The 12,809-nt window shown below is 43.6% G+C and overlaps 1 protein-coding gene across 1 annotated transcript in view; it reads left to right on the top strand.

Moving 5' to 3' along the window:
• The first annotated feature begins 243 nt into the window (after window positions 1-243).
• ANTXR1 (ANTXR cell adhesion molecule 1) overlaps window positions 244-12,809 on the top strand; it is a 217,337-nt gene continuing 204,771 nt past the window's right edge. Inside the window, exon 1 of the mRNA XM_032410814.1 lies at window positions 244-1,060. Within this exon, the coding sequence (XP_032266705.1) occupies window positions 909-1,060 (152 nt within the window). The 5' untranslated portion in view covers window positions 244-908. The remainder of the gene's footprint in view (window positions 1,061-12,809) is intronic.

The raw sequence follows: 12,809 nt of genomic DNA, 5'->3' as shown, positions 1-12,809 counted from the left end.
GTTCCATGCCAGGAGCAACCTTTTCTTTGGGATTGTTTATGTCCAGCCACAAGACTGGACCCCAACAGACTCTTTTATGATCTGTACTAATAGTACAGTAAGGTCGCTGGCATGAGTCAGATCACAAAGACCCCCTTCTTCTCTACTTCATTTGCACAAAGGTGCAAAGGTCCCAGCCCGAGGGTCGGAGCCAAGGTACTTGGAGGAAGTAATTTTTCATCAAATGTTTACAGCGACCTTATCAGCAGATACAGGATAGGAAAGGAGAGGGCAGGGATAAAAAGGCTAGAGAGCGAGCGAGAAGTAGGAATGGGGAAGAAATACTGGAGAAAGAAAGGGAAGGTGCATGAGAAAAAGAAAAGAATAAGAAAACACGCACAGCCGCACTCGCGCGAACCCCGAAGGGCGCTTTCGCCATCTTCGGCCACAAGGTGGCACCCTTTGAACTTTCTTTCTACCCGCCCCCCTCCAAAAATGAGACGGGGGAGGGGGGCGAGAGGAGGGAGAAAAGGCAAAGCACTCTCCCAACCAAGAACAATTTGAAAACCCACCCCATAATATTTAAAAGCTGGGACAAAGAAGCGTCGGGACGGAACTGCTTCAAAACTGCAAAACGTCAGCGGAGCCTCCGGAGGGGTCCGCCGCCCGAGTCAGGAGCAGCCCCTTTAAAAAAGCGGAGTACAGTATTGGGATTCTTGAAACCTGAAACCTAGAAACAGAATCGAAGCGGAAACCAGAAGGAAAACCTTGAACTCCTCCAGACAATTGCTTCCGGGGAGTTCCAGGAGCGCGAGGGGGAATAAAGGGCCCGCGAGCAGGGCCCCTCGGATGGCGCGTCCCTGAAGGTCCTGGCCAGTTCGAGGCGCGTGGGAAGCAGAGGACCCTACCCTCTCCCTGGGCTGCAGGTCATGGCCACCGTGGAGCAGAAAGCCCTCGGCATTGGCTTCAAGTGTCTCTCCTTGGCCACTTTTGTGCTCATCTGCGCCGGGCAAGGGGGACGCAGGGAGGAAGGGGGTCCAGCCTGCTACGGGGGATTTGACCTGTACTTCATTTTGGACAAGTAAGTGTCTCGCGTTGTTGCATCCTAGGCTCAGCTGATGATGCTCCCTGCCGGGCTGGGCTTGTTAACAGCATCGCTTCGGGACAGGCGCGCGTCTCAGGGGACCCAGAGGGACCGCGGGGGGTGGCCGCGGCCCCGCGCTGCGCCTCTGTCGCGGAGTGCGCCTCCCCATCTTCGCTGCCCGAGCCCGCAGGGGCGTCGCTGCTGGTTCGGGGAAAAACCTACTTTCCGCCTTGCTTTCTGTGACCGAGGAGCACGCAAGGGAGTGTGAGGATGCTGTTGACCTAACACGTTTCTGTGAATCCTTTCCATTTGCTTTAGAAACCTGGTGAGAAGGGCGTGCTTTGGAGAGGTAGAACTTCCAGGCGCGGCTGGAGTGGGTTTTGAAAAGTCAGTCATGTCTTTAAACAAAAACAACAACAACAAAAAAAAACCACATGCTGTCCTACATAGTGTATTTTGCCTTTGTTCCTAATAACACAGTGCACGCTGACTGGGCAATTAGTGAAAACAGAAGGCGGATTTCTCAACCTAAACACTATTGGGTTTTAGGCTGAGGAATTCTTTGTTGTGGGGCCATCATGTGCATTGTAGGATGTTTAGCAGCATCCCTGGCCTCTCCCCAGTAAGCCGGCTCCATGCTCCCTCTCTTTTCCGCCCTAGCCCCCCAGTCTCACATTGGCGACGACCAAAATTGTGGCTAGACGTTGCCAAAAGTGCCCTGTGGATACATTCCCGCCCGCCCCTCCTGGGCTTGGGACCTCTGATTCAGACGGATTCAAGTTCTTGGTAATTCCACTGGTGGGCTACCAGGGAGGCGCAGGAGCCCTGGTTTCCTTACCAAAAAGGATGGTGGCTAGGCTTCAGGTCTCTGCTCAACGGAGAGCTGAACTCTGACCAATTAAACACTTCCCAAGTCCCCTCAGATTTGCCAAGCCACAGCCATTCAAGGAAGCTTTATGCTATCTGCTAAAACCCAGCTTCAACAATAAAAAGCCCCTCGGAGAAGATCCATGCGCATTAAAAGTATGTGAGCTCTCTGGTGCCAGGAGAGACGCTTGCTGAAACAGTGGCGGAGGATGAGTTTCACAGACTGGAAAGTATTTGGGAGTTGGAAAAAGAGGCCTGCAAAATAAGTTGGCCAGCGAGACACCAAATGTGCTTTGCAGTTGCCCCTGGAGTTTGATTTTTCCGTAAGGGCTGTTTTGAACTCCAGATTCTTTGGATGAAAAGTGAGAACTCTTTCTTAGAGATTTATGAGAAGGTGGATACTGAAAATATACTCCAATACTAAGAAATGGAATTTCTTTTGTGACTTCTAGTGGCTGGGAGCAACAGCTCACAGATTCAGAGACTGTGTCTGAAAACAGTCAGAGGTGCCCATCATGGTGCTTTCCTCCCCCCGCCCACCCTCCCAAAAGCCAGTTGAGCAGGACACACAGGAAGACTTGAAAAAATGGACAGAACCACCAAGTCCCTGAATGGAGTGACTCCATACTGTAGAGATAATCAAGTTCTCCCCAAATTAATTTGAATTGAATTGAACTCTTAAATCAAAGTTCTGAAAGAATTTATTTTGGTGGTGAGAGGAATTTAACAAAATGATTCTAAGTTTATCGTAGAGACAGAAACCTGGTAAAAAGAGGTAAAGCATTTTTAGAGAAAGATGATGAAGAAATACCTGTAAATATTAAAATGTATCATAAGGCAAATTATTCCACCCAGGATGGTAAAGGCCAAAGAACAGGTAGACAGGATAGAAAATCTAGAAAGAAATCCAGGGACATGAGAGTATTTAGTGGAAGTTCAAGTTGGTGGGGAATTAATTTGTTATTTTAAAAAATAATTCTTGGGGCGCCTGGGTGGCTCAGTCAGTTAAGCATCCCACTCTTGATCTTAGCTCAGGTCTTGATCTCAGGGTTTCCATGCTGGGGCATGGAGCCTACTTAAAAAAAAAAAAAAAAAATTCTTGGACAAATGGTTGGTAGCATGGGAAAAGAAAAAAGGTTAGGTTTATGTTTTACACCACACACCAAAATAAATTCCAGAAGGACTGAAAATTTAAATGTTTACAATGAAAGGATGAAACAACCGGAAGAAAATTTAAATGACTATTACTGTAATCTTAGGTTTAGAGCTCTTAAAACAGGACAGAAGCAATAAAGAAAACTATGAAAATACTTAAATATATTCAAGTTTTCCATTTCCGTAAGTGAAAAAAATGTCAGAGATAAAAGATAATAAAAAGTTACAAAAGCTTTTGTAACATCAATTACTCCTCAAAGATTGGCCTTAATATATAAAAAGCAGTTTTAAAAAGATGAGCACAGTAGAGAACAATAAACAAACAAAAAATGTCAACTTCACTAGTAATCAAAGAAATGAAAAAATCAAACAAGTTGTAATTTTTATTAAGTTGGCAAAGGTTTTTTTAAAGATTACAATATTCAATATTGGCCAACTTGTGGGAGGTGGGCACTTTCCTGTCTTACGAAGGAAAATATGAATTTATGTAGTCTTTCAAGACTGGTGATGTCCAATGGAACTTTCTGTGATGATGGAAATGTTCTATCCCTGCTCTGGCCAGTTAGTGTCTATTAGCCATAGGTACCTCTTGAGCAGCTTGAAATGTGGGTAGTGTAAACAAGGAAGTGAACTTCTTATTTTGTTTATTTTTAATTAATTTTAATTGAAACAGCCACATGTGGCTACTGTATTGGATAGTGCAGACAAGGGGGTAATTAGGCAACATGTATCAAATGCTTTTAAAAAGAAATGGGGTTCTACTTTTCCATCTAGCAATTCTATGTCCTAAAGGAAAAATCCAAGATGGTCTCAAACAAGTGACTATATGTATGTTCCTGGCAGTGCTGTTTATAATAATAAAGCTGAAAATTACCTAAATCTAACAATAGTGGATTTATTAAGTAAAGCATGGTATAGCATAGTATTGAATATGCATATTTTATGTGCTCATAATCTACCCTTAGGTGAAAATACAAGCACAGACATTATGTACGTTACGATGCTACCTTTGTAAAAAAGCTAAATACATACGTGTATTTCTTGATTTACCTAATATATAATTGTATTTGTCTAGAAGGTAAGATTTTTAATTTTGTGTGTGTGTGTGTTTTTCTGAACTTTCCAAGTTTTCTGTTATGAGCATATGTTACTCTTATATTCAACAAAAACAAGTTACTTTGAGTTTTTAAAGAATTGTTTCAAGTGTGAGGAGGGTCTCTAACTAGCATGCTGAGCTCCAAGCACATGATTATAGAGGCTGCTTCTTCTTTTATATTTAATCCTGGAGTAAATTTCTAAATGCATCATAGGATACTCTGCAGTGCGTTGGGGACCCAAACATGCTCCAGGAAAGAAATGATGGGGGCCCCTTTGCAGGCACCTACCTTTATTTTTAGGTGGACTCCTCTGACTTCTTTTAGTTGTCCCACAGCTTGAAGAGAGAGGTGTTTTCATGCTGAATGAAAAAATTGCTAGCCCTTGATGGTCTGCACACTTCCAGCTTGCGGTCTCAATCCAGGCTGATGTGTGTGAATGCCGGACTCAGAGCTGGGGGATGGGCCAAAACGCAGTGATTGCAAAGAGGCCTGTGGTCGTCCCTAAAGACATGGTCTTCTGTCCTAGAAAGAACCTTCTCAGACAGTGCTGTCCAGCACCCAACCACAGCAGAGTGGAAGGGAAAAGAATGCTGACTCACTTTTTCCTTGGGCATCTAAGATACTTTGGCTGGCTAGACACTGTCTACAGGCTGAAACTAAGGGATCCCAGGGCACCTTTCTTCTCCCCAGCCCTCAACTCCCTTTTTCTCAGTGAATGGTTCTCTTCTTTTCCATGACATTAAAAGTCAGCTCATTTCAGGTTTTAGCAGGATGCATCTCTGGCCTGGAGAGAACCCAGATTATGCATTTAATGGAGCATCATGTTTTCTCAACCAGGAGCAAAACTTCATAATGATAACCTAGACTACCACAGTAACACAATAGGGCATTATTAGTGGCTTTGGCGACGGGGCTGGTGGACTGGGCTTCACAAGGCTTTATACTGATGGAATTTCATGTTCATTTAAACATGCTTTTCTGGTTACAGTCAGGAAAAGTAGATTGCTGGGAATTCAATCAGGGATTGAAAAAGTCAGATTTGGAAGGTTCTATCCAGAGAAAAACAGGCAAGGAGCAGCTAGCCTCCTTGAAGTCTTCCAGGGGTCCTCTAAGATTAACGCACCCTGTTGACTGACCCATGGATATAAATGTAGCTTTCCATTTTCCCAGGGCTCCTCTGTCATGATACTATACGTTTATGTATCATATAGTGGTCTATTTTGTAGAGAACGATTAGTTACATAAATGGAAAAAGTGGCTTCTCCACCATGAGTCTTGGGGAAGGGCTGGCTATATTCATGTGCGTCCTAAAGACTTCAAAAATAGATGGTGTCAATAGCAGGAGGAGTGGAGGAGACAGTGGGGTGGAGAGGACAGTAAGCACTGAATAGCTTTATTGATAGGACCTTCCAAAGCCACAGCCCGCCACCCGGTATATCCTTATATCTGTAAAGGCCCTCCACAGGCTCAGCGTGGGTTCCTTTCCCATTGGAGCCCCCAACTCCTCCCTCTGCTACTTCCTTTCTGTCCAGCTCCAGTTTTCTCTTTCTCTTCTCCCCACACAAGGGGACCCCATTTTGCCGCTCACCCAGAATTCCACCCTTAGCACCACAATCAGATGATCCCGGACTGGTGATGATCTGTAGGACCACTGCTTTGTGTTACTCTCCAGGGACGTGGTCATTAAACAGATGTTTGTAGCATTAGACTGGAAATTTCACCATCGGGTATGGTATCATTTTCCTGAGAAAATACCTCTGGGTTCCCAACTACTGACTTACAGAAGAAACCATTCGAGTCAGAACTAAAGTCTCCCACCACTTACGCATTCTCACAAGTGCCCCGAAGACAAGCTTGCTCGGTAGCTAAGGCAAAGCACTAGTGTCCCGAGTTTACAGATGAGAAAATCGTTAACCCTCTGTTCAACCCACTGGATGAAGGACCTGCGCAAGGACGATGTCTGCTCCTGACTCCCAGCCTTGCTCTTTCCACTCATTGCTGCCCTGTGTAGTTGGGTTATAATGAGAAGCACATAGCAGTCCAACTAGAGGAACTGGGTGGATTCCAGGAATTAAAAATCCCTGCATCAGGGTTTCAGTAAATGATGGTACATAAGGCAGTCCACATTATTTAATTGAGGAGCTACTGCTCTGCTGTCAGATCAGCTATAGTTGATTGAAAGTTTCGGGGACTCCAACCCCCTGCAGCCCACGGAGATCCTTCAGAGATCTGGGGGGTTAACTGATGGTTAGGACTCTAAGGTACATTCAGGATATCTGATGAAGATGCGCTTAAAGGTCCAATAAATTGTTAATTTGTTCAGATTGAATCTGATAGAAAAAGGAACTTCGACTCTGTAGATGTGTTGAAACAGAGGTAGCTTGTTTTCAGGAATACTTAGGAAGAGGGCTTCGAGAAATGAAATTGCAAAATTAGCTCTGAATAAGGAAACAAAGATCCATTACAAGGTATCTTAAAAATGCTACCATAATAATTCTAAAAGGCATCATTAAAAAAAAAAGTTTCTCAGGGGCCAGGAATCTCTCTTTTCTTTCCTTCCTTCTTCCTTCCTTCCTCTTCCTTCCTTCCTTCCTTCCCTCCTTCCTTTCTTTCTTTTCTTTTTGTTTTTCTTTTCTTTTCCTTCCTTCCTTCCTTTTCTTTTTTCTTTCCTTTCTTTCTTCCTTCCTCCCTTCCTTCCTCCCCCTTCCTTCTTTCCTTCCTTCCTTCCTTCCTTCCTTCCTTTCTTTCTCTTCTTGTATTGAAATGGATTTTATGGTTGGTTTTAAATGTTTCTCCAGTTAGGTTCCAGGTTTGGAGAGGACTTATTAGACTAGGTAATAGTTGGTAGAACTGCTTACAAATTGGAAGGTTTGGCATGTGGGCCAAAAATAAAAATAAATAAGGCTAAGTGTTTTGTTTTGTATTTCTGTCTGGGTCAGCCAAGTAATTACCTCTAGTTTCCTTAGCTATGGAGACCTGGTAAAACTCAGTGTCAGGCTGAGAATAGAATCCAGGAGTGTTGGAGGAAGGCGCCCGTCCTAAGATAACCTGTAATTATCTTCAAGTGTTAAAGGGCTCCCAGAGGTCCAGAAACAAACTCTGGCAACCCTTTGCAAGACTTGGCTGTCACATAAATGCAAATGGGATTTGCTTTCTGCTAATTTAGAATGTGTGTCTATTTTTGATGTGTGGCCAAGAGAACTGGATTTTGCCTTTCCCAGTGATCACTCAGCAACAAAAGACACAGTGGATATTTGGACATTTCCTGACATGTTTCCCAGACATGCCAGTTTCATACTGAAAAAAGTAATCAGGTTTCTTCAGCTTGGCTGATACTTACATTCATTTGGCATAAATGCTTTTTCAATTCCAATCACAAGTGTGTACTCAACTAAAGATATGGATAACACAGTGTCAGTTGCAAGCAATGTCCCATTCTGGGAGCTGCAAAGGATATAAAAGAAGCAAGAAGCAGTCCCAGACTATTTCCTTTTTAGGGAGAAGGACATTAGAAGGACTCGAGGCAGCCAAAGCTAAAGGCTCCTAGAGGATTTGGGGTAGGGGGCAAGTAAAGTCAATTTTAGATCAACAATAAGGAAAAATAATAAGTAACATTTACTGAGCCCTTGCTACCTGCCAGGCACTGTGGTTAAGCGCTTTCCCTGTATTACCCCATTTAGTCTTTACAACCACATAAGGTTAGTACAGTCATGATCACCATTTGACACATGAAGAAACTGAGGTTTAGAAAGGTCAGCCAAGGTCACTCTACGTGGTGAAACTCAGCCTCAAACCCAAGCCACTCTGACTCACGATCTACGCACAAAGATGAAAAATATCTAAACATGCAAAAGAACGTTGAATCAATCAGGATAGGTTAAGTTATGCTGTGGTAACAAACAATCCCCCAAATCTCTGTGACTAGAAGCAACAAAGGTCTAAACCTTGGTTTATAATCTCTGCCTGCTCTGCATGTCGGATGGGGGTCAGCAGGGGCTCTGCTCACGGTAGTTGTTCTGGGAGCCAAGCTGCTGGAGATGCCTTCTTAACACCAGCTTCCAGCATCACAGCGGCAAGGGAAGAAAACGCCAGAGGGTCTCTCACTGGCGATGAAATGCTCCAGTGGGAGTTGATACGCATCCTTCCACTGACAACCCCTTGGTCAGAACTAGTCACTTGGCCTCACCCTATGGAAAGAGGGTGAAAAATTCCGTCTTCCCGTGTATCTAAAAGGAGAGGAAAGCCAGATATGGGTGGGCATTAAAAACCTTTACTGCAAACCTATAATTATACACTGCTTTGGCCTGAGTAAGCAAGAAAGGAGTAGTCACTGAGAGAGGGCAAAGAAAATTAAGACTGATGGGAAAGGGTTGGTTTTGAGCGAGATCTTGTATTTATTCATCAACCTGGGATTACTGTCAGAAGTGATAGTTCAAATCCGCCCATGAGGCAGTGACTGGCTCCTGCTCTTTTCCTCCCTCCCCATTCCTCCCACATCTTAGCGGGCAGAGAATGAAATTAGATTCATGGAAAGCAGAAATGGAGGTTGGACAAGCACCCCTGCCACCTTTGTATTACATGGATATCTGAAAACTAAGAAAATCTTTTTCCATAGTTTATGGAATATGAGGGAATATGAGAGGCTGGCAAGGGAGAACAGCCCCCGGGACACTGCAGCAGCTGGTCAAGAGGATGCCCGAGTATTGAGGAGGCTGATTCAAATCTTGAATCAAATACCAAATGTGTTTCTCAGTGAGGGTGCTGTTGGCATTGTTGGTGGGACATTTTTTCAGTATGGGGCACTGTAGGATGCTTAGCATTTCTGATCCTTACCTTGGAAATGCCATTAGCCTTCCTGGTCATTGTGATAACCAATAAATAAATGCCTCCACATTTATTTCTGAATGCCTTGCTATGAGATGATACCACCCAGGTTGAGAACCCCTGACTGAAAGACTGCAGGGTGGAGTAAGACATGGCAATGATGTTGATTCCTAGCACCCCTGGACTACATCTGAGCATTTTGTCTGGAAGAAATGAGAAGGTTTCAGTGATAAGGGCCAGTGGAAATTGTAGACCTTAGGAATGAATGGGTTCAACCAGTAGTTCTCAACCAAGGACCAAATCAGAATCTGAGGAGGCCGAGGCAAGCATGTCTATTTTGGAAAAGCTTCCCAGGTGATTTTGATGTGGGTCTTTCCCTCTCACAATAAGTGGTAAGATTGAACAGGAAGACAAGGAAAGCTGCCCCATAATGATGGCCTTTCTCCTCGATGGTGAGGATGTAGCTGAGGCAGCAGGCACCTCAGAAATGGACACCAAGCAGAGCTCTTTAGACAGTGGTAGGAAAGCCCAACCTGACATGGAGAAGACAGAGCGGAGGTCAGCTAGGCCATGCACTGCCCTCTAGTGTTACCAGGCTCTAGCATGTGTGCTTACATATCTAAGCCATGGTACTTGCTAGGACAGTCCTTTGTCCCCTTTCTGTCAAGACCTCATGCATGAAATGTGGCCCCGGGGCCTTATGGGAATGAACCAAGACTCAAGCACAAGGTTTAAGAGAGCCAACTTCAGAATCAGACATCGCTGGCTTTAAACACCAGCTCAGCCTTTTCACCAAGCTTTGTGACCTTGGTGAAAATTACTTAGCCTCTCTGAACCTCAGTCTTCCAATCAATAAGATAGGTATTAACATTTTGGCTTCACAGAAGTGTTGTAAAGTGTTGTAAATAATATTAGATTAAAACCTTTCAGGAAGTATTTGGTATGTGAGTACCCAAATGGCAGATGGTTATGGTGATGATGCTCGTGGTGGTCCTGGTGGTAGTGGTAAATACCCCAGGAGAAAGGGGGTGTGGTCCTCTAACAAAAGACACCTCTGTAGATTCCGAGCAGAACTGCCTGGTTAGGGGAAAGAAAACACCAATTCAATGCAGAATTTTCAAACTATGCTAAACTTATGGAATTACAAAATGCCCAAGAGGTACCTGGTTCTCAAAGGTTTCACAGCTTAGTAGAAGAGACAAAGGGCTGGGGAAACAGAGTTGGTGAAATTAATTTTGGTCGAGATGAGAGAGCCTTAGGAAGCTTCATATAGGTGGTAGCTTTGGATCTTGAACTTGAACATATAGCAGGATTTTGTCAGGTGACCAAGTTAAAACAAGGACATTTCTAGCAAAGGGGTAATGTACAGGAATGCAAAGTGACCCACATCCCTTGTGATGTAAGCATGACAGGGAAAGTAACAGGGAAAGAATCTGACAAGAGTGGATTTTTTTTCATATCAGCAATAGGTTATGGGATTAAAGTTTTCTACAGACAAAAGTAGCAAGCTTATGTATGTGTTTTATCTGTATCTCACTTATTCTTGTAGTAGGAATGAGGAAAAGAGTAAATGAAATTGAGAACTCTTTTGTAGTGAGGAGCTTAGGACCTGATTTGCATGGGATGTGGGAGAGGAAAGCATTGAGAGGGTAAAGAGTAGGTTTCAGAAGGAAAGAGGGCTTGGTGTGGACATGTTGAGTCTGAACACATAGGACATTTGGGTGGAGATGCTGAGTAGGCATTTGGATTTATACAATGGGACCGAGAATAAAGACTTGAGTGGCGTTAGCCCAAGGGTAGTAGTGGATATGAATAATAAATAATATCGAGATAGTATCAAGATACTATCAGGATTTTTTAAATGTCAAGAAGAGGTGGAGTTTAATGACAAAGTTGGCCAGGGTCCAGCCTTAGAGGAATTGCTAACAGGAATGTCTTTGCCAAAGAAGAAACTCCACTAAATAGTGCCGAGAAGTTGCCAGAACAGTCAGAAGAGAACCAGCAAAGAATTGTACCGCTGAGGCAAGGCCAGCGAAGAATTGTACCACTGAGGCAAGGAGAGAGAATTTCAGGGGAGGGATGATCCATTGTTTCTCCCCTAATATCATCTCCCCTTCTATTTCTAGTCTTGGTGAGTGACATCACCATAAACCCAGCCACTTAGACCAAAGATCTGGGATCATCTTCTTTCTCATACTGCAAGGCCAGGCAACACCTGCCCCGACGTCTCTCCTGTGATCTTCCCTCATGACCCCATTCTCTGCCTTTTCAGTGCCTTAGCTCAGGCCCTTCCCATTTCTCAACGAGTTCTCTGAAACATTCTCTAAATTGGTCTCCTTACCCACCTTCTTTACCCTTCCCCCCACCTTGTATTCTTGACAATGGCACCAAATTGATCTTTTTAGAACACAAATCTAATCTTGACATCTTCCCCAAAACTCTTTTAGGATAAAATGTGAACTCCTTAGCAAGGTATTCAAGAGCCTTATTGCTCAGGCCACTATGTATTTCCCTAGTTTCATCTCTTACCACACCCCCACAGCCCACACGCTTGTAACTTCCAACAAAACTGTACTATGCCGTTCCCTGAACTAACCCATGCACTTTCTTCCCTATAACTAATGCCCCTCATCAGCACCCCATCTTTACATAGGTGATGCCCTCTTACCCTTTGAGATGATCATTGGTACTTGGCCCCTCCTATCACTAATTGTGGGCTCCCTGTGGTGCAAAAAAATTAAGAACAATCACCTCTCTACATTACATCTTCATTCAAAATCTCTTCCTTGTTCAGATTCTCTCAACCTCATAACAAATCATATTGCTTGATAAGCAGCAGAGCAGTCAATTATCAAGAGATGGAGAATAATAACCCTTAGTGTTTGTGCTCTGGAGTCTCGTTCAGTGGCCTTTTCTGCTTTTCCTCAAACCCTGATGCTCAACCGTATACAGCTCCAATGAATAAATACCTGTAGGAACCACCTGGAATAGGGCTTTCCCAAGATCTTGGTGCCAAAGGATTCTGATCAGAATCATAATCATCCTGCTATCACTTCTCACATACAAGATAATGCAAATACCAAGTTTATGGAAATCACATAGCAAATAAAAGTGAGGCATCCCATAACTGTAACTACACACCAGTCAAAATAATAAAAGGAAATTCAAGATGCCACTGGACAGCCATAATCTAACCACTAATCAATAAATGCATGGCCCAGGACATTACCGGCTTATGCTTCTTGTCCCAGCACAATTATTAATGGCTTCTTATTTTACTCTTGAAAATGTCTGTTTGGATTTTAAATTATATGGTCATCCTGAGTACTAACTGTCATAAAAGACAGTATCAAAGAAACAAAAGGGGAGATGATTGAAGATCAAACTGCAGAAGCCCCTTGTACATTTTACTCCATTAACATGGTCAACCAATTCAGCACTCCTGATTCCCTTCAAGTGCCCCAATTTTAAGCCTTTCCTGGTATCCCCATTCCCAAATTCCCATAACAGTTTGTGGAAATTTTCTAGTACTTCTCACTATCTTAGCTCCTAACACTATAAATTGTAATTGTGCATTTCCTGACCCCTCCGTGGAGAGGCAGTGTTGTCTAGGTGTTAAGAGCACAGGTTTAAACGCTGGAAAGACTACAAACACAGTGTTTAGACTAAAAGTGTGGACTCTAGGGCCAGACCACCTGTGTTCAAATTCCCCAACTCTACCACTTAACTAGCTATGTGTCCTTGAGCAAGTTACTTAACCTCTTTGTGAACTCGGTTTCCTCATTTGTAAAAAAAAAAAAAAA

This window comes from Phoca vitulina, unplaced genomic scaffold, assembly GCF_004348235.1.
Source record: "Phoca vitulina isolate PV1807 unplaced genomic scaffold, GSC_HSeal_1.0 scaffold12, whole genome shotgun sequence".
In the NCBI taxonomy this organism is placed as follows: Eukaryota; Metazoa; Chordata; class Mammalia; order Carnivora; family Phocidae; genus Phoca; species Phoca vitulina.
Note: the sequence above shows the minus strand (reverse complement) of the source record. Positions and strands in the feature narration are given on the sequence as shown.